The sequence below is a fragment of the Danio aesculapii genome, chromosome 12 (assembly GCF_903798145.1).
Source record: "Danio aesculapii chromosome 12, fDanAes4.1, whole genome shotgun sequence".
NCBI lineage: Eukaryota > Metazoa > Chordata > Actinopteri > Cypriniformes > Danionidae > Danio > Danio aesculapii.
The window spans coordinates 33,235,850-33,262,249 of NC_079446.1; the positions used below are offsets into that span (position 1 = coordinate 33,235,850).

The following is a 26,400-nucleotide window of genomic DNA, read 5'->3' on the forward strand; positions in this document are numbered from 1 at the left end:
CTAATTAAATAATAAAAAAATCAAGGCCTGATCATATTTTATTTTGGTAAAATAAGCTAAATCTATAGGCCTTTGCCTTTCAATATAAGCTACTTCTGATACCAAATGATCAACTAGAATCAAGTTATTTGTTGTTTATAAAACTTTGATAGATAACAAGACTTTTGACAGGTAGTGTAGTTATTATTAATGTTATTGTTATTATTAATTTTTATTATTTTTATTATTTATTTTAACTATGTTATTTTAGGATTATGCTTTAACTATTATAGTTAGCTTTAATAATCATGAATTGATGCACATTTGAATTAATGCCCACTATTGAAATGGATGCCCACCTGCTCGCCTGGTACACCTGAACAAAGACTCCCACTTTAAACCGAAACAGATTAAGAGTGATGAAAGGCGAAGAGGTCTTGGCATTGAGAGATCCTCAAGATCATGATGGAATTCAGCCTCAGTTAGGAGGAGCCGGGCCCCAAGCTGCTGGTCACTCCAAAAACACGGAGTAGACTTTTCTAAATCAGACAGCCATTCTAGTGTGTTTAACGCCATCAAAGCTCCAGCTCCAGGTTTTGGCATGTGAGCGACCGTCTCTGTGCTCAGTCGGTTGTGTGTAAATGGTTCAGGTTCCCATGCATTCAGATGGTAATGTGAGGACAGAATGGAGTTAGTGTATTCCAGCGATTCTGCTTGGCTTTAGAGGAGCGCGCCGCCTTTGACCTCTGATGTGTGTTTGTGTGTGGCAGTGAAGATGTGAAGAGTTTGGGGGGTAACAGGTGGGTGACGTCTTAGAGGCCCTGTCCTTTCTTTCTATCTGCTTACACTGGAACTCTAAAGAAAAAGAGTATTTGCTGTATATAAATAGGAATGATTGGTATGATTTGCACATCAGTGTTTGTGGAGTAAAGGTGTTTGTGAGAGAAGGCTTTGTGTTCACTGGTTTATGCCTCTTTGATTTGTGTGTGAGAATCACGTATAGTTTGGTTGGCCTGTTTAGATTTAACAGTGCTAGTGGTTTATGGAGCATGAACAGTGACATGTTGGCAATCATTTATTGTCTTTCTTGTTCCTATGCTTTATTTTGTAGCTTTATATAGAGTCAGGGCCAAAGGTATGAGATCTCTGAAAAGAAGTGTTAAGTATTTTGATATAGTTTTCGCTATTAGCAAACATTAATGGATAGTAAGGTAGTAGTTAGGTTTAGGTATTGGGTAAGATTAGAGATGTAGTGTAAGTTCATACTTTGTAAATAGTAGTAAACAGCCAATATCTTAATAATAAGCAGGTAATAAGCCCGTATTTAATAGTGGGAATAATTACTTATAAGGCTGCACACTATTGGAAAAAAACATAGGTTGCGATATTTTATTTTCTGCACTTTATATTGTGATATTTCACCAAATAACTTAAATAGCTCTATTTTGAAATTAATACATTTATATTAAATGGGAAGATTTTGTAGAGGAGTTAATCTGCAGAAAATATAATAGACAAGTTGCCAGCATAAATACAGTAAAGCAATGGTATAAATGAAGGAGTCTAATAGTATTCAGGTACAGAAATGAAATAATCAAACAAATAAAGTTGTATATTCTTGATTATAAACATTATTAAATAAAATTAACTGTTGTTAAAGCTAATGCCTTAAGCGCATTAAAATGCTTACACAGTCACAGGCCTTAAAACACACAAAACTAATAAACTTTCTCATTTTTATGGTTGAACCGAAATGACAATTGTACCTGGTCAACACTGAATAAAATTATTCAAAGATGATTCCTTGGATTTACAAATTTTTCACAATTTTATTTGGGCTGAATTTAAACAAACAAATTAAGTTACGAACATTACTAAATTTAATTTGTTTGTTTAAATTTAACACCTTTAAATAGTTTGCAACAATTTTGCAGACATAATTTTTTTTTCAGTGAAGTATAATCCTGACATTACAGATTCTGTGATTATTATTGCACATTTACACATTGCCATATCAACGTTAAAATGATATATTGTGCAGCCCTAGTACTTAAGCTAGTATTACCAAAATCTCTTATTTCCATTTATCATTATTTTCTGTCAGGACATTATTAGTTTCTCTGCAGCTTTTTTATTTATTTACAGTATTCTGTTTTTGAAACATTTCTTTCATAAAACCCATAAACTTTATCAATATTTCAAAATGTATGGTGTATAAGTTTTTAAATAGAAGCAGGAAATCATAGTGAAAAAATGAATTTCAAAGTCACTGCATTAATTTAGGGCCCTGTGATTTCTGTGATGTGGATGAAATTGTGGAATTCATTGATAAATTTTGATTTACTTTTGAACACTGAATGCCTTGCAATTCACCTAATATTAGAGAAATGAACACATCAGTCAGTACATGTAGTTGTATTGTCATATGGAGTAGTTCATAAATATTAAAAGGCAGAATACTATTTAAATATAAATCCTGCATGTTCTGCTTGAATGAACGCCTTAGATACGTGGTTTCGTCTTCTACACACATGCTGAAGCACAAGTAATGTTTGTGGTGTTTTAATTGCCGGGCATCTCACAGATAGGGGGACTTTAACTTAACCAGTATTTTCAGCATTGAATTTCACCTTCATTTAACTGTTTAATTTGTGAGAAATTATTGTTATATAATGTATACATGCAAACTTAATTCAGCCATGAACTGAGAAATCAAAATTTTTGACATATAAGATGTCATTGTACAATAAATACATCAGGGACATTTCAGAACTCAAAGTTTCCTTGTTAGTTTAGAAACTATTTATTAAAATTAAGCTTCCAAAACAGCTTGTTTTGAATTAATGCACAATAATATGGCAGAAGGCTGTGAACTGCTGTTAAGACGGTAAACTCCTACTTCTACATCATTGCCTATTTATTAAAAAAGCACTTTGTTTTGAAGTTTAATCAAATTACTGTATTACTGTATCATTTGTTTTTATTATATTGTACAAGGCAATACTGTTTACTGTATATCAAAAAGCAGTAGTTTGATACAATCACATCTGAAAATAGTGAAAAACAGAGTAACTGCTGTAGTGAGAGTGCATAATCCAATCTGTCCTAAACATTAGTCATGTTTTATGTTAAGGGCTTTAAAATAAATCATAGTATATAAGAAGTATAGTTTAAAGCATCAGATACTCTGACAGGCTACTTGCAGTGTTTAATATGTTTGAGATGTGGTGGGTAACTTAAATTTCCCAGGCATATTCGCCAGCTATACATAGAAGAAAGTCATGATAATGTCATAAAACCTTCAAAAAATTGATTAAAATTTATTATTAACATGTAACTATAAAGTTACTGTTGTAGAGGGGTAATCAAAACAGTTTTTTTTTAAAGATTATTATTGTCATGTGATTTTACCTTTTTTTGTATATAATTTGTAGCATAGCCATGGTGACTCTCACTATATTTGTTTTACACCCTTAAAAATGAACTTTGTTTCATTGGACAACACTAAAAATGATGTAAAACATTCATTCATTCGTTTTCTTTTTGGCTTAGTCCCTTTATTAATCAGAGGTCGCCACAGCGGAATAAACGCCAACTTATCCAGCATATGTTTTATGTAGCGGATGCCCTTCCAGCTGCAACCCATCACTGGCAAACATCCATACACACTCATTCACACACATACACTACGGACAATTTAGCTTACCCAGTTCACCTATACCACATGTTTTTGGACTTGTGGGAGAAACCGGAACACCCGGAGGAAACCCACGCCAACATGGGGAGAATATGCAAACACCACACAGAAACGCCAACTGACCCAGCCGAGGCTCGAAAAAGCGACTGTCTTGCTGTGAGACTATTGTGCTACCCACTGTGCCACCGTTCTGCCCAAATGTAAAACAAATATAGTTAATTTTTTAGTAAAATAGAAAATACCAAATTCTTTTTTCTTTCTTTTTTTTTATTTTAGAAAGTGCATATTTAAACCTTAAGCCTTTTTGGAAAATGTCACTGAGGGGGTTTCTTATACAACTTATTGTGTGCTTGCTAGACATGTACATTTTAGACAATATAGACCCATTAGGTTCCCTTCAGTTTATTCCTTAAATCTTCTTTAATTGGTATTAAAAACATCTTAAAAGTACCTTCATAAAACCTGTGGAACAATGAAAAGGTACACTTTTTTAACTATTTATTAAAAGAAAATTGCGTAGAGGGCGAAACAGTGGCGCAGTAGGTAGTGCTGTTGCCTCACAGCAAGAAGGTCGCTGGTTCGAGCCTCGGCTGCGTCAGTTAGCGTTTCTGTGTGGAATTTGCATGTTCTCCCTGCGGTTGCGTCAGTTTCCTCTGGGTGCTCCAGTTTCCCCCACAGTCCAAAGACATGCGGTACAGGTAAATTGGGGAGGCTAAATTGTCCATAGTGTATGAGTGTGAGTATGTATGGATGTTTCCCAGCGATGGGTTGCGGCCGGAAGGGCATCCGCTGCATAAAACATGTGCTGGATAACTTAGCGGTTCATTCCGCTGTGGCGGCCCAGGATTAATAAAGGGACTAAAATTGCGTAGAGAGTTTTTTTATGACTCGTGTTTTAAATAAACCTCCCCTTTTGGCCATCCTTGGGTCTCCTTTTGTGGGAACTATCTGAGCAAAACAGGGAGCAACACTGGAGCTGGAGCACGACCCTGGAAGCAGACCAAACATAATGTCACAATCAATTACATCCACAGAGACAAATAGAGAACCATTGTGTATGTGTGTGTGCTTGGTCGAGATTACCCTCTCTGCCATTCACCAGACTATGACACACACACACATAAGTCTATGAGATGGACATGTGCTAAACTTACTGTAGCGTTTTTGGTACTGTGAAATATTTTTCAAAAACGAAATGTCCTTGCTTCCTTTTGTGAGGTTATAACTGTCATAAATCACCAATATTAATAGTTGACAGTCATTGCATTCATGTTTGATTAGGTCTTTGATCCGAATGTTCATTTTAGACTGTCTAAGCACACATAAATAATCGTCATGCATAAGCCGAAACTCAGAGGCTATTGTGAGAATTTGCTCTTTGAAGATTATTTTGTTCAGAACAATGAACACTGTAAGCCTGTTAACTAGATGTGGGTCACAACAGGTTGCATTGTAGTGGTAATAAGTGTGTATGTATGTGAAGTAGAACGATTAGTTCATGGATGAACGATACTGTATAGACTTTTCCCATTTATGATTAGCATAGGCCACACAATCTGTCTCATGCTGTTGATGGGCTTTGTATAGAAATGGAAAATAATTGTAAATTAGAGGGTAGCTAAGCTTTATATGAGCTCATCTGTTGTTTATTTGGTTCTGCTAAGGTGTTGTGGAAAATGAGAATGGTGTATATTTGATGTTTAAACACATTGAGCTGTAGAGAAATGACAATATTTGCATTTTTATAATTTTCTTTTATTATTATTCTTTTTTATTAAATTTGTTATATTTTAGTATATTAATTAATTTATTTATTTATTTATTTATTTGTTCATTCATTATCCTTCTGCTTAGTCCCTTTATTATTAATTAATTGATTAATTTATTTATTCATTCATTCATTCATTTATTCATTTTCATTCGGCTCAGTCCCATTATTCATTCATTCATTCATTCATTCATTCATTTTCATTCTGCTTAGTCCCTGCGTTTATTTATTTATTGATTGATTGATTTTTAATATGTTGCTAATCAATGCCATCATAGCCTCTTAATCAATAAATCTGAATTTGCATATCCAAGTATTGTTGCAAATTCTAGAAGTTAACTGTGTTTTAAGTTTGTCATTTTTATTTTTAATACTTTAAATCAACCATTGAAAATGCACCTTGTGTCATCTGCTCAATAGTAGTGTAAATAGAATCTCTGAAGGTTTTATATCTGAACAGTTTCTATTATGCTGTAAAATTTCAAAGGACAAATGTTCGATAGAGATACAAGCAATTTGAATTCAAATCTCTTATCAGTCTTTACCCAATCAGCAACATTAAGATTTATTGTTTTGTGGTGTCAGCGTAACTCAATGCATCAGATGGCTAAGAAGTCTTAACCCTGTGACAAGCTAAATTAAGCTCTTTATTCTCATTTTGACCGTAAAATGAAACAGAAACTCACCAAGTATTTACAGTTAAAGTCATAGCCCTCCAAGTTGAATATTAGCCCTCATAAATTAGCCCCCGTGTATTTTTTATTCCCCAATTTATGTTCAACCGAAGGTTTTTCAACACATTTCTAAACATAATAGTTTTAATAACCAATTTGTAATAACCAATTTCTTTTGTCTTTGCCATAATGACAGTACATACTATTTTACTAGATATTTTTCAAGATGCTATATTCAGCTTAAAGTGCAATTTAAAGGCTTTACTTGGTAAATTAGGCAAATTAGGGTAATTTAAAAAGTCATTGTATAATTATGGTTTGTTTTGTAGACAATCAAAAAAAAATATTGCTCAAGGGGGCTAGTAATATTGACCTTAACATGTTTTTTAAAAAAATGAAAAATTTATTTTATTCGAGCCAAAATAAAACAAATTAGACTTTCTCCAGAAGAAAAAATATCGGAAATACTGTGAAAAATTCCTTGCTCTGTTAAACATCATTTAAAAAATATTGGAAAAAAATCATAGTTGGGCTAATAATTGTGACCTCAACTGTATATCATCACTCATACATACCCAAACACTTTAATTTGCCTTCAGTTGTAATTGTCACAGTCAAAGTCCCAGGCTTCAGCTCAGATGGCTCCCCCTTCCTCCTGAGAGGGTCCATGTCTCACTGTGTGCTTTGACAGTCCTTTGTACCTCCATAAAGCCGGCTCTCAGGCAGCTTTGTGAAGAAGCACCCATGCATGAGCGCAGATCTGCCTCCCACACTCTCCTGACCTGGACCCATCTGAGTGCCAGATCGGACCACAGAGATCAAAGAGCAGTCAAACTTCACTCCAAGCCATGACATCCTCTGGACGGCCAGTGGCAACACGCAGGGCAAACTGCCTTCTCCATCCAATTCATCATGGCGGCTTCATTCAGTTCTCTCGTGTTCTGTCCTCGTGTTTTATAAATGAGTGTAAGCCATTCAGAGTAGTGTGAAATCTTTTGTCAATGCACTACCAGCGAAACCAAAGTCAAATTATGATTTGTCTATTCAATCGTTCTGTCGTTCTTTCCATCTTTCTATTTATCATTCATCTATTGTTCAATTTATTCCTCCATTTTGTTTTTCTTATTATTTGTCTATCGATATTTCCATCATTTGTTTGTTCCATCGTTTGTTTATTCTGTCTGTCTGTCTGTCTGTCTGTCTGTCTGTCTGTCTGTCTGTCTGTCTGTCTATCTTTCTATCTGTCTATTGTTCTATTTATCGTTCTCTCTATTTATTGTTCTATCCATCCATCATTCTGTCCATCCATCCATTGTTCTATTCGTTCATTTGTACCATCTATTTATTGTTTGTTCGTTCTACCGATCGTTCATTCGTTCGTACTATCTATTATTCATTTATTCTATTATTCTGTCTGTCTGTCTGTCTATCCATCCATCCATCCATCTTTCTATCTTATCGTTCTATCTATTTATCGTTCTATCCATCCATCTATTGTTCTATCCATTAATTCGTACTATCTATCTATCTATCTTTTGTTCGTTTGTACTATCTGTTGTTCGTTCATACTAGCTATCGTTCATTTGTTCTATCTATCTATCTATCTATCTATCTATCTATCTATCTATCTATCTATCTATCTATCTATCTATCTATCTATCCATCCATCCATCCATCCATCCATCCATCCATCCATCTTTCTATCTTATTGTTCTATCTATTTATCGTTCTATCCCTCCATCTATTGTTCTATCCATTCATTCGTACTATCTATCTATTGTCCGTTCATTCTATCGATCTGTTGATTGATCGCTCGTTCATTCGAACTTTATATTGTTCGTTTGTACTATCTGTTGTTCGTTCATACTAGTTATCGTTCATTTGTTCGTTTGTTCTATCTATCAATCCGTCTGTCTGTCTGTCCATCCATCCATCCATCCATCCATCGTTCTATTCATTCATCTATTCTTCTATCCATTCATTCGTACTATCTATCTATTGTTCGTTCATTCTATCGATCTGTTGATCAATCGCTCGTTCATTCGTATTATATATTGTTCGATTGTACTATCTGTTGTTCGTTCATACTAGCTATCGTTCATTTGTTCGTTTGTACTATCATTCTCTCTATCGAATCTATCTATTTATCGTTGTACCCATCCATCATTCTGCATAGATTCAAAGCAATGAAAGAAAACAGCAGGGGGAAAAGTGTTTTAAAAAAGTTTTGACAACACAGTTTTAAAAGTACCATACTTCTTGAATTTTTTTTTAATCATTTTAGTTCAGCTTTTGTATCTGGTTTGCTCAATCAGTTCACTGCAATAGATTTTTGTTGTTGTTGCTTTATATATTCTACTCCAATTCACTTTATCCTGTGTTTTATAAAAATCTCAAATACGCAAGTAACTTGAGTTTGGCAAATACGTTCTCTCTTTCTCTCTGTCAACAGAGATGACTCTTCTTGCCTCTCAGCCGAAATCTCTAGAATCATCCCCAGCGTCTGCGACCAACACTGAAGACCCTGAACAAAGGATGCTGGAGAAAAGGACAAAAGTCATCGAGGAGCTTCTGCAGACTGAACATGACTACATAAAAGACCTTCAGATGTGTGTGAAGGAGATCATTCAGCCACTGCAGAAGAAGCAGGTATGTAAATCCCAGCTAACACTAACATTTACATACTATGAGCCATTCAGTTCTTCATCATCAATGTCCACTTGTCCTGTAGGTCCAGGGTATTGACTTTGATGGCCTCTTTGGAAACATCAACTCTGTGATTGACCTTTCCCGTAGGCTCAACAAGACCCTCCAGGACACTGACTCTATAGGTTAGAGGAAAAACATCCCTGAACTCACATTATAGTTTGAGATCAGTTTCAATGTTGATGTTTTACCATAATAATTATTTCATCCAGGTCAAGTGTTCCTAAGCTACAAAGATCAGTTGGAGGATGTTTACAAAATCTACTGCCAAAATCACGACGACGCCATCTCTTTACTGGAGACCTATGAGAAGGATGAGAACATCCAAAAGCATGTGTTGGAATGTCTAGAGAAGCTCAGGTAATTTTCATCAGGTTTAAAAAAAACGGCAACTTGCATGGTGTGGTTACCACTACCAACGCATGCACAGATCTGTTTGAGCATGTTAATGACAGCCATGATAGTTGTTAACTACTTTTAACTGTATGAAAATAAGTTGTTCAGAACACAAATTTTAATGTTACACATGATAAATCAGGTTTAAAGCTACAGGGGTTTGTCTTGTCAAGTGGCGTAGACAGAATTGTATCGTAATGCATCATCGACAGAGACAATACCACAGGGTGTGCTGGCTCACTCATGTCATCATTGAGAAATGTCTCACCGTCTTAATATCTTGATCAACCAGTCAATTTTTATTCACCTCTACTTTGAATGGACTCATATAATTCAAATCAATTACAACTAAATATTTTGTAAAGTTTCGAAATAAACATTTGATATTAATGCTGTTCTTATGAGCAGTGCAACTGTTTCCAACACTGATAGAAATGTGGGTAACACTTTAGTTTAGGAGCCAATTCTCACTATTAAACTAGTAGCTTATTACTAGGACCAGACAGAATCTGCAAAAAAATTTATTGCTATTTCTGCACAGAATATTGTGAAAAATCTGCGGATTTATGCAGAAAGATTTTGGGTGTATCGTAACTAAAAACTTAATATGTTAAATGAAAAATAATACATTTGTAACTTTTGTTTAATGTTTACAGTCCAAATCTTATTAGATCCATTTATTTGGTAAACAAAGCAGGTCTCTCATGTAATATATCTACCATATATGTATTAAAAGACAGAAATTATTACTTTACAAACTGTATTGTAAGTAAATAATAAAAAAAACGTTTTCATATTTGTCAGCAATATTAGTGAAATTAATTTAAAAACTGATTAAATGTACATTTACACACATTTATAGAAGTAAATAAATAGACTCAATGATGGGCTGAAAATCTGCGGATTTCTGCGAATTCAGCTTGGGCCTTCTTATTACCTGCTTGTTAATATGATTTTTACTGTTTATTTGTTGCAGCAAATAAGGAGTTTATTGAGCTAAATATCATTGTTAATGATTATTGAATGGACCCTTTTCACATTACCGGGTTTCTCCGTAGCGGAAGTCGCCATAGTTGGGTGAACTTGGTGTGCAGTGAATGGGAAAGTACAACAAATAATTTTTTAAAAATCCTATTTGCTGAAATAATAAAAGAAAAACTCCATGATGGTGTTATCAAGATCTTCAGAAAAAGGAAAAAATTATGTGAGACTGAAAACGGCAGCCACAAGAGAGAAAAATGTCAAATTTACAGTCCTGTCGATAAATGCTACATCAGAAACACCTAGCAAATACAGTAATTAATTTTTTTGTAATTTGACGCAAAGATGATTGTCCAGTTTTTATTAAGTTACTTGCTGTACATCAATAAACTCCTCACTGGAAGGGTTCAAGGGCAAGCATGATGGATACGGACCACTTTTTTTTTACACACAATATTCAACCACAAACTAGGCAGCCTGAATACTAACGCTACACTAGTCTATCCGACGTTTTTTAAACAGTTGCAAGGTTATTAATCGGCAAGCGTACCAGCCCAGAACAATATCAGACTGAGAAAAAAAAAAATCTCTTGTGTCTTGACACATACGCAATCTATTGGCTAGAAACAGTAATGCAAATATTCGTAATCTAGTAGAATTATGACGTATATTAAATACAACATAAATGTGCCTGCATTTAAAATAACATGGTAAATATACACACTTATTTTTAATTTCAAATACCCCAGAACATAACATCTATCACTTATAATATACATGTGCAAACAATAATACTGATAGGTAGACGGACAAGACAGACAGACAGACAGACAGACAGACAGACAGACAGACAGACAGACATACAGACAGACAGAAGGAACAAACAAATGATTGAAAGATCGATAGACAAATAATAAGAAAAACAAAATGGAGGAATAAATGGAACAATAAATGAATGATAAATAGAAAGATGGAAAGAACGATTGAATAGACAAATTACATATATTTATACATATAAATATACATACGTTTTCTTTTTAAACCTAAATATTAAAAAGTTCAGAGGATTTAGATGATGATGAACGTTTAACGCATCATAACGGTCTTATGAAAAGGCTCCATAGCAGGAATTGTATCTTGATTGAAATGGACCAAAATCGGTGTGTGATTTCTGAACGATCAAATGATACAGAAGACTGGAGTCTTTATTCGGCTTTGTCATCACAGGAATTAATTACATATTAAAATGTATTAAACTAGAAAACATTTACTTTAAATCTAAAGGTTTTTTTCACAGAATTATGGTAAAAAATTAATGGTCAAAACATTAATAAGCCCTACTAACCACAAGCTTTTGAATGGTACTTTATTTGCATAACAGAAAAATCTTGTTGACTCTTAGTTTTCAGACCTTTGTTATTGAAGTTTAGCAATTGATAGCGAGAGAGGAATGTGCCTCACCTAGTTTCGCCACTTTGTTGGTTTCACTGTACTTCATTGGTTGCTTCCGGCCTCTTTCTCCAGCAATAATGCTTTATTTGAACAGTTTGGCTGTGGTGGCCGCTTTCCTTGACTAGCTTCTAATTGTAAACATTTGCACTGCCATCTAAGCTTGACCACTTCCCGCTAATACAGAGTTTAGTTTATTCTTGGTATTTGCTATAGTGTTTTTCCAGATCAAACAGAGAATACAAGGAAATATCCATCAGATTAAGTACCAGAAATGTGTGTGTCTCTCTCTCTCATAGTGCAAAAAAATTTAACTGGGAACGTTGAGTTGTTTGTCCCAAGTATTGAGGCATTTGCGAAATGAGTGTGTAGTTTGGCAAATCTACAGCTTAGCCTTATCCCAAATAACTCTGAATCCAGTCAAGAAATTGCTTGCATGTCGAGTCTCTGGCAGGATGTTACTGTAATGAAGCTACCCATAAAAAAGATATAAATCCTCTCTAAAAAGCTCCTTAAGAATAACGTCTGGTGTCTTTTATTACTTTTGAACTTCTACACTTGAGCGCACTAGACTCTGACTGACGTTTCATTTTGGCTCTCAGTGGGAGATCTTAAAGGAGGCCCTTGCAAAGGCTTACTGCTCTCCTGAAACGGGTCACCCATGGCACAGGTTGCCATGCCAACGGGCAGCTTATTAATCAAGTGCACAAATAGTTTTCAGTTTTGTGTCGTCGTCTTGCCCTTTTGCCCGCTGCATTCATGTTCATTGCAGCATAAAGACAAGATATGACTTTTGACTGTTTGAAACAAGGCCATTATATGTGTGATAAGCACTCTAAAAGATAGAGGTGGTTTAACCCAACACTGTATGTTTTGTTCCTTTTTTCTCTTCTTTTCTCCTTTCTCTCCCCTGACAGAGGGATATATCGCGAGTGGTAAGTTTTTCTCAACTGCATGTGAAGCGCCTGACAGCATGCTGAATATTCATTAACCTGCGTAACCCTTTTCTCCTTGTTTCGCGTGTGACCAGGGGGCTTTGTTTGCTGTGTGTGTGTGCCTTGTTTTTTGTGGTCAATTCCTTGTGAATTCGTAGTCATATTCTGACTTATATTTGCATAAATGTTTAGGGCTGTGTTTTAAAACTGATGCTGGTTATTTTGAGTATTTTTATGTTATAATACCAATTTTAGTTTAGAATTGGCAACTTCTGATTTTGAGCTACGTTCCAAAAATACTAGTTGCTGGCCTACATTTTTAAGTTGAATTAAATAAACTTAACAGATCATTTCATTACATTAAACTTAAAGTGATAGTTCACCCCAAAATTGACTCACATTAAGGGTTGGGTACCGAAACCCAGCCGGTTTGAACCAGACCGAATCAGCATATGAATTTTGATGCCTAATTTTGGTGCCACTGGTGCTGCGACAAGGGTCGTAAGAAGCATCAAGGGGTGCATCAAAGACACACATAGGTACGCGTTGTGTTACACCATCTCTAAACATTTAATTCTAAACAATTTGAGGAATGTGGACACCATCGGCATTGTTAGGCGTTTGTTGTTGTTGCTTTAGGGAACGCATGCACATAGGCAACGCGCACAGTACAGTGCATCCGGTGAGCTCTTACCATCAACACGCATGATCGCATTCATCAAATTTGCTTAAACTAAGCATTCTAAAGTATGGCTATATTTTACAAGCAAGGATTCTGACACAGCAATGTGCAGCAGATGCTTTACAAAAATTGCGTGTAAGGGGGTAACTCGTCAAACTTAGTGAAGCATTTGAGGGCACAGGAAATCAACTTAAAGGCAGAGGAATGACAGCCACAACTTCTGGCACTTTCACTGTTTATGTTTACATGGACACCAATACTCCAATTTTAATACGATTAAGATTATATACCGATTAAGAGTCTACCTTGTAAACAGCGATTTTTGATTACCTTAAAGGACCACAGACACCTGCACCGTGAAATGCGGAGGCTTTTTTTCTTTCCATTCGGTGTGCGGTAACGAATTGCATTTAAACAACACTTCTCATCCAATATCTCACTTGGTCACGGGGCATGAACAATTTGTTGCTGAATGAAAGTGAAACTGCCGAACTGCAGTTAAAGTCAAAAATTTTAAAAAGAAACACCTGAAATCACATGAAACTGGAGTAAATGTAGATAACGTGGTGACTCAATGACGTTAATCAATCTATGTACAATAACATGTAAAACGGGATTATAAAAGGAACATTCAAAAAGCAACTCATGTAAACACCTTAATCATATTATTATTGTTTTATTCAGATTAAGGCAAATAATTAGATTACTGATGTCCATGTAAACGTAGACAAGCCACAACCCTACAAAAAAAGTGTTCCCTCATTTTGATCACAGCCTTTCCACAGGTTAGTAGTAAGCTAATGTAATGTTAATTGCATAATGCAAATCTTAAATTCATGCTAACAAACACAAATGACCAAAATAAATAGATTAATGTACTTCAATTCAAATATATAAAAAATGAATTGATGTATACTTTAAACTTGAATTATATTGTTCAATTAAAATCGTTAAAATATTTTTCTAGAGTCATCTACCATATCTTTGTGGCTCAAAAGTATTGGTTGGCACCGGTACCATTTTAAAAGTATTGATTTTAGCACCGGTATCAAAATAACCCCAAACAATACCCAACCTTACTCGCACTCTAGTTGTTCTAAGCATTTATGAACACAAAATATTCTAAAGAATGTTTGGGGAAAAAAAACAAAGTCATTTTTCATTCTAAGTAGGAACAAAAATATGCTGGGAAAGTCTTTCCCAAATTGCAACATTCCTCAGTATATCTTCCTTTGTGTTCAACAGAAAACTGGTTTGGAACAAGTATAAGATGCGTAATAATGACAGAATCATAATTTTTGGGTGACCTATCCCATTAAAACATCTGAATAAATCTTGTACAACTTAAATGTAATTGAAAGACTTACTTTTTTAATGGAAATAGTGTTTCAAGCATAAATTCAATATTAATGGTGCATAGTTGTGTTGTTTTCTAATTAGAATGTGTCTTGTTTGTTTATTTTTTTGTAGAAAAAAAATATATTGTACATTTTTATATGTACAGAATAGGACACCTCCTAAATTAAACGTTTAACTCAATGTTTACCTACCAAAAAGACAATATTTATAACCACTAAATTTTACTCTTCTTCTAATTTCTAATCATTTAATATGTGATGCAATCAAAATTTGTACAATCAATTTTTTGTTTTAAATTGTTTTCAAATGTACTGTTTGTATGGTTCATTATTTCGATAGGTATACATTTTTTTTCCAGCCCCTCAAATTACATGCAATTTGTGAGTCAGAATATGACCCCAGTGGGAAAAAAGGTTTAATATGCTTTAATAATGGCATGTGAAAGCGTTATTAACAATCATTGGGCTCATGATCTGGTACTTAAAGCAATTAAACCAACAAAACAGTTGTGCTATTTGTCACAGAGCAAATCTATGTAATTTAAACATGCTATTCATGATGTTTAAAACTGTTTAAATATATATATTTATGTGTTCTGTAACATCCAAATCACTCTTCAGCTGCATTTGGATCTCACTTGTTTTCATCCCATCAGTCAGAAAGTGTGCTCTTTTTGTTAGAATGTCCTAGTCGCCTTCTGTGTGTACTGTAACACTTTTTAAAGAGCCTGACAGTGTATCAATGATGGATGAAAACAACGTGTGCTTTCCGTGACCCCAGTCTACTGTCAGAGGAGGATGAAGATTGTTTTACATCTCTTTTTGACTTTGTCTCTCCGTTTTGTCGTGTTACAGGGGAAAGACGAACTACATTAATCTGGGTTCGTTCTTAATAAAGCCGGTGCAGAGAGTGATGCGTTATCCTCTCCTTTTGATGGAGCTGCTGAACACCACTCCTGAGTCACACCATGACAGACAGCAGCTCTCTGAGGCAGTCATGTCCATTAAAGAGATCAACGTCAACATCAATGAATACAAGCGGAGGAAGGATCTGGGTATAGCGGTTTATATGTTTATGTATCTATCTTTGTATCTGTCTGTCTTTCTTCAGTTCTTTCTGTCTATGGCCTTGTTTAAACCTGGTATTAAAGGGACGGTTCACCAAAAACAAATGTACATTTACTCACTATTTACTCACTCTCAAGTGGTTCTAACCCTTAATGAGTTTCTTTCTGTTGTTGAACATTAAAGAAGATACTTTGAAGAAAGCTGAAAACCTTTAATTATTGGCTTCCATAGTAGGAAAAACAAATAGTGTGGTTGCAGCTTTCCAACATTCTTCAAAATTTCTTATTTAGTGTGAAGAATGAAACTTATAAAGGTTTAAAGAAAAGGGTGAGTAAATGAATTTTCATTTTTGGGTGACCTATGCCTTTAAGATACGTTTTGGTTGATCGGATCACAAGTAGACAAGGAAGACACATTGCTGTTTACACGTGATGTTTAAATCCCATTGTTTTATCCACTTCTATCCTGAAGGAGCATCTGTGGGCTGGTCTATGTATAGACATGTCTTGGTCTAAAATCGTTAAAGATAGAATGCAATAGAGAATTTAATAGACAATGCAAGAATGCAGTATTTTAGAAATATTTTTTATAGTCAAATATATATTTATGTGTAATTTATAACAAATTTATTTATTTATTTGGCACTTTTGGAATTCAGAGATTGAAGCATACTATTTATTGTCATTTATAAAGCCACTTAATTTTATCACCATCAAACATTAAAGGAGACCATTGGAAAACTACATTTTCTTTCCATCTATCGCTCTAATGTTCATTCATTCATTTTCCTTTGGCTTAGTCCCTTTAATATTTCAGGGGTCGCCACAGCGGAATGAACCGCCAACTTATCCAGCATATGTTTTACGCAGCTGATGCCCTTCCAGCTGCAACCCAGCACTCGGAAACATCCATGCACACTCATTCACACTCATACACTACGGCCTATTAAGTTTATTCAATTCACATATAACGCATGTCTTTGGACTGTGGGGGGAAACCCGAGCACCTGAAGGAAACCCACGCCAACATGGGGAGAAGATGCAAACTCCACAAAAAAATGCCAACCGACCTAGCCGGGACTTGAACCAGTGACCTTCTTGCTGTGAGGTGACAGTGCTAACCACTGAGCCCTCGCCCTCACTCTAAAGTTTTGGTTCTATATATCACACTCAATCACAGTCAATCAATCGATCAATTATTATTTATAAAGCACCTTAAAAATATGAAGGCACACCAAAGTGCTGTACAAGAAATTTACGATCACAAAAATATTACATTTAAAATACATAAACCATAATTTCAAATAAAAACAACATCAGATTCTTGTGTGCACAAATGCATCTTAAACCGTGATTTACACATCAGCAAGGAAGTCGAAGAACATAGAGAAAGGACAACAATCTAGGGGTCATAACTGAGAACACTCAATCACCTTTAAATTTTGTGGAAACCTTTAGCATGATAATCTGCCAATTTGATGTGAACGATCTTGAGGAGGACTGACTAACTAAAGGATCTTTGTCTGTGTAAAGACAGTAGAACTGGTTCCATCCATCTAGCTACAGTTGAAGTCAGAATTATTATCCCCCTGAATTATTAGCCCCCCAATAATTATTAAATTCACCAATTTCTATTTAACGGAGAGCAGATTTTTTTCAACACATTTCTAAGCATAATAGTTTTAATAACTCATTTCTAATAACTGATTTATTTTATCTTTGCTATGATGACAGTAAATAATATTTTACTAGATGTTTTTCAAGACACTTCTATACAGCTTAAAGTAACATTTAAAGGCTTAACTAGGTTAATTAGGTTAACTAGACTATCGAAAAAAATAAGCTTAAAGAAGCTAATAATTTAGACATTAAAATGTTTTTAAAAAAATTAAAAATGGCTTTTATCCTAGCCAAAATAAAACAAATAAATAAAATAAAATAAAATAAAACAGGTAAAATATTATCAGACATACTGTGAAAAAGTCCTTGCTCTGTTAAACATAATTTGGGAAATATTTAAAAAAGAAAAAAAATTCAAAGGGGAGCTAATAATTCTGACTTCAACTGTATATGCTTGTCAGACTGTCTAGCGTTCTGTTGTTTTGGAATATGAAATCTGTTTTCATTGGCTGTGTGATCCATAACTCAACAGCTCCCTCTGTTGTTTACAGTGGTGAAGTACCGCAAAGGCGATGAAGACAGGCTAATCGACAAGATCTCAAAGCTGAGCATGCACTCCATCATCAAGAAGTCAAACAGAGTGAGCAGCCATTTGAAGCACCTGACTGGGATCTCACCTCAGGTAAATGTTATTAAAACCCATTTTAATGGACTGAGACATTCACTTGAGAATTGTTGATAACCAAACTTCCCTTCATTCCTTCTCAGATCAAAGATGAAGCTTTTGATGATGCAGAGAAAAGATTCAGACTCCAGGAGCGACTCATTAAATCCTTCATCAGGAACATCTCCCTCTATCTGCAGCATATAAGGGTATTCAAATGATTCAATGCACATGTTCTTTGCTTAATCTTTCTTTCTTTTTGAAATGAAATATGATCTCGTGATTCATTATATGAAGTTATTTGGCCTGACCTTTTTTTCCCAATAGGAGTCAGCCTCAGTAAAGGTCTTGGCCGCCATTAGTTTCTGTGATATCTACACAGAACGGCAACAGCCGATGGACCCAGAGCGTTTCCAGAGAGCACATCGATGCATCAGCGACAAACAGTTCACAGAGTTTGTGAGTAAAATAATCACCTAACATTACTTTTAGGGCAAATACTGTTCATATTGAATGCACTCTCAATTTTGAGTTTGGTGGCTTTTGGGCTTTTCATAAAGTGTTGTTTCCAGTCTGTAGATTTTAGGTAGTATACATATTTTCTCAAATGTATTCTTTTTTCTCTCTCACTAAGCCATAAATCTCCACTTTAGCCAGACTTACATAGCCAAAAGTTACACTTTTATTCATGTCTATGGGTGTACTCACCCTAGGCACAGTTGCACTTTGCCGGGGAGCGGTTGTTCCCCCTCTCCTCTCCCCCAGCGGCCCGCACTCACATTGCTTTTTACCTTCCAAGCCTGAGCATGCTTACATCATTGATGTTGCGACTGTTCAGTTTGAAAGAGAAGCGCTTTCACTCAGCAGAGTGGAGATTGCTTTAGTTATATTGTTTTATATTATTTTAAGTCGTTTGGGATGCAGTGACACAGTCATATTTTTTGCTGAACAGATTCACCACTTTTGACGCTCAAACTTTCATAAAGTCATTGTGCTGCATGTATTAGGAGGTTTACTGAAGGTGCAGCTGACGGGCAGTAAAGGGTTTGCATCTTTGATAAACTATGACAGTTCACATTTATTAAAAAGTAAAAATGAATAATAAATCTATATGAAACAGTCCCTTAAAAGTAATGTTGCATCTTTAGTTTTTGACGCTCAGGCGCACTTTGCACTCGTTACAAGCTGGGAAATGGGGGTCAAATGTGCCTGGGCATGGTTCGGATAGCCCTAATGTGAGTACACCCTATCTTCTGAATGTTTAACAGGGGCATATGTTCATACATAATATACATAATAGGAATATATACAAGTTTATATATTCATTTCTTTTTTTCTGACTGATTGCAGCAATTTTGAGGTTATATGGAGTGAAAAAAACCCTCTTTAAAACCGGATTTCATCCGATTTTTATATTTATATGCTAGAAATGTATACAAATGATTGCATATTTAATTAAGTAGTGCCTCATTTGCATATTCAAACATAACATTTTAGAAAATGTGTAAAAGAGTAAACATTTGCAGTTCTTTATGTAATCATTAACTGGGAAAGTATGGTAAAAACCGGTGGATATACCATGCAGTGCCTTTCCTTAATAGTGAAAAACTGACAACACTTAACCAGTAAGTCTTAGTAACTTAGTAAGTCACTATTAACATGGCTAGTACTTAACAGTTAAATGTTTTTTTTTTTCAAACAACAAACTGGCTGAAATACAATGAAAGACTGTATATATACTGTTCATATACTGTATATTTACAGTGCATATAATGTAAATATACATGTACTAGGGTTGTCGTGATACCATTAATTCATCTTACGATACTGTACCAGCTGAAGTATCACGTAGTATTGTACCAAGTAGTAATAAGTACCAAGTAGTATTGCGATACTGTAATTCATAACTCAAATTATAAAGAAAATTGTCAGAAATACTATGTTTTACATGTAATTCATTATCTTTATTTTATAAGTTTTATTTGCACGTCACTTCACCTAAAATTCGTTCTTTTTGTTTATTTTGTAGATAATGACCTACAAAAAATACATTAAAATAAAGATACAAATTATACCAAATGAATTTTGTTACAAAAATAGCATTTTTCCAACAAAATTAGGCTTTATGGAGTGGTCAAAAATTGTTTCAATGTTGCTATTTTGTTCTATCGGGTAACAATTTAAATTAATTCAAGATTTCACTTTGTGAGTTGTTCTTTTTAAGAGATTGTCGCAGTTGTTGTACCTACTAAGTCATATTGAGAAAAACAGAAATGAACCAATTCAGATGTGCGTTTGAAACATCAGAAAACATCAGAAAACTTGCTACCTTGCAAAATAAAACGTTGTTCAAATGCAAATAAAAGCTGAGAAATATAATTTTCCACAATGATGCCTCTTGTACTTTTAACTCGTTTTATCTTTTTGGAGAAGCCTGTGTCATTTCGGGTCCAAAAAAACTTGCTGGTTGAATAAAAGTAACTTTAAGTCAGAGTTTCTCACGGGTATGAATCATTTCAGGCTTGACTGTGTGTGTGTGTGTGTGTGTATATATGTATATGTATGTATGTATGTATGTATGTATGTATGTATGTATGTATATATGTATATATGTATATATGTATGTATATATGTATATATATATATATATATATATATACACACATACATACATACATACACACATACATACATACATACACACATACATACATACATACATACATACATACATACATACACACACACATACACACATACACACATACCAAGTATACTTGGGTCTTTAGGTTTTTTTGGAGCTTTCTGATTTAATTGAAACACGTTTCATATCATGTTATAAGGATGAACTTTCTCAACTCTTCTAAATGGGTTTGTATGTTTGTCTGTCTATCTCTGAGCAGAAGGAGAGGACAGAAGCCCTAGTCATCACTCCCCTAACCCAGCTGCTCAACATGTTCGCCGGTCCCCACAAACTGATCCAGAAACGTAGAGACAAGCTTCTGGACTACGACAACTGTAAGGAGCGTGCCGAAAGGCTAAAGGACAAGCGTGTACAGGAGGAGCTGCAGACGGCCAGGAATAACTATGAAGCTCTGAACGCTCAGCTGCTGGATGAGCTGCCCAAGTTCCACCGCGCGGCTGAAGATCTGTTCACCAGCTGCGTCAGGGGTTTCGTCCAAGCCCAGGGAGATTTCATTTCACTCACACTTGGAGAGCTCACACCACTGCTGCAGGTAAAAACACCAGTTCATCAGTCTGATGTCACCTGGGACAGTTTTTGGGTCCAAACTTGCAGATACCAAAAGCCAACCACAAATGATGCTAATATAATGTCAGAGTGTAATACTGTATTGTAATAATTATATCCATGCTTGATCTCAGGCAGTCAGACAGTGAATCAGTGTTGTCAGATTGAACAATGTTGCCAGATTTGAATTGAGATCAGAATCAGAATACCCTATTTTTCACCAAGGCAACCTGTGATGCCAAAATATAAAGTGGAGTTACATCGAACGAAACAAAGACAGACATTTCCACACAGAACGAACATTTTCAAAGAAGAATAACTGACTTTAGCATATTTTTTTCAGGTAGACAAGTATGTTTAGTCAGCATTTTTCTTAAATATTTGCAAACAGGGTATTTTTATGATTCAGAAAAGTCAAAAGCTTGCATACAGCACCTTTAATGTGTGATATGACTAAGTAGTGGTCATAAACATCCAATGGCAGTGTTTTCTCAATCTAGATAAGTAGAATCAGTTTCACATACGCCATATCTTCTCAAGCAACTGATGACACTGTAATGTTTACTTTATTCTTAAGTCAATGTTTTGTGTTTATGTCCATATAGCTGTCTGGCTTGGGAGGTACTGAAGGAAATCTGGTGTCCTTGTTCCAAGAGGAGCACACGCGAGTGCTGGATTTACTTCAGAGCTTCAGTTTCTTCCCTGAAAATCTTCCCACTACTGTACGCAAGACTTTTGAGAAGAAGACTCTAGAGAAACAGAACAACAAGAAGCCCCAAGCACCTGTGAGTTTCCCTAAATTATATTTGCAATGAATTGAAATACAAATGTATAAGTTGAAGTTTTTAAATTCCTAAATCTAAAATATAAATGAAGTGTAAGAAATAAAATTCTAGGCTAAACTAATCCCTAACTCTGTAATGTTATAATTTAGAGTGCATGTTGTTGATTAATAGTACTCTATATTTAAATACTGTGTGTAATAACACAGTAACAAGGACTCAATATAGAATGTAAGCAAATAATTAAATTCAGTATGTTAATTCAAAATAGAATGGTTTATAAATAATGCTCAAGCAATACCAATAATGTTTATTAGTTTAAATCTCTTACTTTAATCTTAAATGTTTGAGATTAAAACAGCTTAAAGCTAGGTTATCCGATCAGGGTTGTCTGGTTTGCCAGCTTTGGTAGTGTTTTTTACACAATGCAGCAAGTTAGACTGCTTTAGTCCTGATAATCCATTGAGTATCTGATATACGATTCACATTCTGTATTTGTATTGGCTTAAGAGTTTTTATGTTATAAAATAACTTGTATAAATAAAAATATATAATAAATTGATAGTTTTCAACGAACACTAATTTGTATCTGACCAGCAGCTTCTCATTTATTAATGAATGTGAATATTATTAATGTAACTATGTTTTCATCTTATATTTCTACGTTAAAAATGTAGCTTAATCTTTTAAAAATTAAAGTTACTCATGAAGGACACCAAAAAATGCTTAAAAAGAAATTTACTATTAAGAAAAATACTTCTATGAAGTATGTGCATTCTACGATGCAGTGACGGAGAACATTTATGAATATGTACCATGTGTTATAAGGGTTAAACTAAGTTTGTTCAAAGCCTTTTTTGTATTATTATTTAATAATTTTGTGATGTTATTATTATTTATTTTTATTTTTTACATTTGCCATGTCATTTAATAACTACATTGTTGTTATGGTCATTAATTCTTGGTTGTGAAAAATCTGAACAGTGTGTTATATTTTTTTGTATCAATATGATATTGTATCTGCACAAAATGTTAATAAATATATTTTATATAATTAATATATGTATTTTTAAAAAAACTAATTTTGTTCAGCAAAACGGTCAACCAGTGTAAAGAAAGACATTGTAAGTAAGACATACTTGAGGCAGTATTCTGTCAATTATTCATTATCCTTTCTTCTGACTCTGCAGCCAAACTATGTGCTCCAGACAGATGAGCACCGAGCAGGGCTTCTGGTGAGATACGGCCCAGAGAATCTCTACCAGGCTGAAAGAAATTTTAACGCAGCACAGGATCTGGATGTATCAGTTCTGGAAGGAGACATTGTGGGTGTCATCAAGCAGCAAGACCCCATGGGCAGTCAAAACCGCTGGCTAATAGACAACGGAGGTTTGTATCGCTATCATTATTCTATGTTTGGCTTAATTGTATGTTTTTCCTTGTTTTCAGACATGTCTAAATGAATTTTTAGACAACTCAATACCCATATTTTAACATTAAAACAGATAATTTAACAAAAAATTTTTAACAAATGGTGATAGGAATGAATGTTTAAATAAACTACACTAAGTGAATTTACTAATAAATCTTAAAACTGTTATAACTTTGACAATATATGACCAATTGCATAATACATTTATTATTGAACAATTTATGGAAGGTAGAACTATTTTTAAAGTTTATGATAAACTTTTGAGTGGTAAATGTCCACTTTTAAATGATCTCAGACAAAGTTTTTAATCAAAAAATATATTAACTGGGCGACGCGGTGGCACCGTGGGTAGCGCTATCGCCTCACAGCAAGAAGGTCGCTGGTTCCAGCCTCGGCTGGGTCAGTTGGCATTTCTGTGTGGAGTTTGCATGTTCTCCCCCTGCTTAGGTTTCCCCCACAGTTTAAAGACATGTGGTATAGGTGAATTGGGTAAGCTAAATTGTCCGTAGTGTATGTGTGTGAATGAGAGTGTATGGGTGTTTCCCAGTGATTGGGTTGCAGCAGGAAGAGCATCCTCTGCGTAAAACATATGTATATTGTGTAAGCTCACTATTTTAAAGACACAAATTGTGAATTGCAAATGTCATTAAAATTATTGTTTTGTTAGATTTTTTTATTGAGTGTAAAATACTTTAAAACAATACTGAAATGGCAAAGTAAGAGACATTTTGTTTTTAATATTTAGCAACAATGAGAACAAAAGAAGAGAAATAAATATTATAATAATGTTAAATAAATAAACTAATAAAAAATATATGAATAAGAATTTAAAACAAAATAAAAAAACTAAGGTTGGTGGATAATAGGTCAAATATTCAAATAAATTCAATCAATAGGCAAATATAGTGAAAATATTAGGTTAATTGAGTGAAACATTTTTGCCATAACAATAACTATTGTTGCTGATATGTTGTTAAATCTTAAGGAAATATATAGTATTATATAATATCTGGATTTATTTTTATTTTTTGTTTTTCTTTCCTTTAGTTACGAAGGGATTTGTCTACAGCTCCTTCTTAAAGCCCTACAATCCTCGCAGGAGTCAGTCGGATGTCTCCATTGAGAGCCAGTCATCAAATGAATCTGGCTACGGTGGCTCCTCACCCATGTTTTCACGGCAGAACAGTAACAGCACACTGACTTTCAACCAGGAGACGTCAACTGTAAGCTTCACAACAGCCACGACACAAAACCAATCAAACACTCGGCCAAATAATGAGAGCACTCCGAGGAAAAACAGAGAGGCTTCGTCCAATCAGAGGGATTCCCTTGAACCTGCCTTCAGAAACTTACCCAATCACAAAGAAGTGTCAGAAACTGCCATTCGAAACAGCAGGGAATATTCAGAGCCCTCACACCGAAGTTCCACCAATCACAGAGACTCTGTAGACTCTGATCAAAACACTCCAACCAATCCGAGAGATCGGTTAGATTTCTCAGAGACGGATTCTTCTTCCTCCAGGAACTCCAGATATGAACCATCATCTAGATATCAGGATTCAAAGGCTTCCTACGGCTCACATCAACGACAGAATGGAGACTATTCAGGTCAGCAGAGAAGGCCACAATACACTCCTGTGGAGTACATCGAGCCGGAGCCTGAACCGGAGATTGATGGACACCAGGTATGTCACGCAAAACTCGACACACCACTTTTAATTTTAAAATTAATATTACTTCTGTAACCTGACATATTCTAGAGGGAAATAATAGAGAAAATAAATGAAAATATTATGTTGGCAAGCTATTTTAAACACAAATTAAATAAATTTTTTGAAGTAATGAATAGTTATTTTTTTATAATGAATTTATTATTCTATCATACTTGTATAATTATTATTTACAGTGCTTATTTTTTTTTACATTTTTATTTAATATTTTTCTCTAACACATAAATTTGTGTGTATTTATTTTTGGACCTTTATTGTAAGTTATTTTGTTAGAAAAGTTCAACTCGGTACTACTAAATTAGTGCATATGCACTAGGCATGGGACGATAACCTTGTTCAAGGTATACCGCGGTTTGGAAAAGTCAAGGTTTTAAAACCGTCAATTTTCTGCTATATTGTTCCTAAGGTATGAGTAAGATTTTTTTATTTACATTTTTTTTGTTTGGTTTTTTAGGACAGCAGTATCTCCAGCAGAAAAGTTGCAATTTTAAATTATTAAAACATCAGTGTTTTTGAAACAAATAAAGACAGCAGAAGTTCATAATTCATTTAAATTATTTAGCCTGATATGTTTACTGCTCCAAAATATTTCAAATGTTTCTCAAATTAAAATATATTGTGTACAAAGGGGAAAAAAGTTTTTGTTTTTTACCCAGACATTTAAAAAGAATATATTTTAGAGCAGTAATCTACATACCGTGATATTTATTTACAAGGTTATCATACCATCAGAATCTTATACCGGCCCATGCCTAATATGCACAGATATAATATTGTATAGCATCCTACAGAAAATATTAGTTTAAAATATAGATTTGTAAGAGGTGTACTCAAATATGCTGAGGCATTTGAATTAATAAAAGAAGCCATTTGTAATATTATAATTTAATACATAATAAAGTAATTAAAATGTATTACTTAATATCTCTGCTTTTTTAATTGTTAGTTGCTAACATGAAAACAACTGTCATATTTCCTAGTTCCTCTGAAAGGCCCACCCTTAAGAGGCTCTGATTGGTCAGCTAACATAATGTGCTGTGCAGATCAGCTCCACGTCAACAGGAGGCGTTACGTCCGGTCACTAGCATGCGCTGTGCCTCTGCCGTGTAAATGCTGTCAGTCAGTGTAGCCGTGTCAGTGTGAGCCTGAATTAGACATAAAATGAAGAGGACACAGCTGAACCTCATGCCTGCTCTTTAAAATAAAATCTGACTAGTGTCTTTCATATAT

At 34.6% G+C, this 26,400-nt stretch overlaps 1 protein-coding gene across 2 annotated transcripts in view; it reads left to right on the forward strand.

Annotated features, from left to right (window-relative positions):
- The window catches only part of dnmbp (dynamin binding protein), an 81,977-nt gene that overhangs the window by 51,910 nt on the left and 3,667 nt on the right, over positions 1-26,400 (forward strand). For both annotated transcript variants that reach the window (XM_056468868.1, XM_056468869.1), the window contains 12 exons: positions 8,571-8,767; positions 8,850-8,949; positions 9,037-9,184; positions 12,568-12,585; positions 15,481-15,680; positions 17,864-17,994; positions 18,081-18,185; positions 18,304-18,435; positions 20,880-21,212; positions 21,832-22,011; positions 23,199-23,397; positions 24,488-25,125. In XM_056468868.1, coding sequence (XP_056324843.1) covers positions 8,571-8,767; positions 8,850-8,949; positions 9,037-9,184; positions 12,568-12,585; positions 15,481-15,680; positions 17,864-17,994; positions 18,081-18,185; positions 18,304-18,435; positions 20,880-21,212; positions 21,832-22,011; positions 23,199-23,397; positions 24,488-25,125 — 2,381 coding nt within the window. The remainder of the gene's footprint in view (positions 1-8,570; positions 8,768-8,849; positions 8,950-9,036; positions 9,185-12,567; positions 12,586-15,480; positions 15,681-17,863; positions 17,995-18,080; positions 18,186-18,303; positions 18,436-20,879; positions 21,213-21,831; positions 22,012-23,198; positions 23,398-24,487; positions 25,126-26,400) is intronic.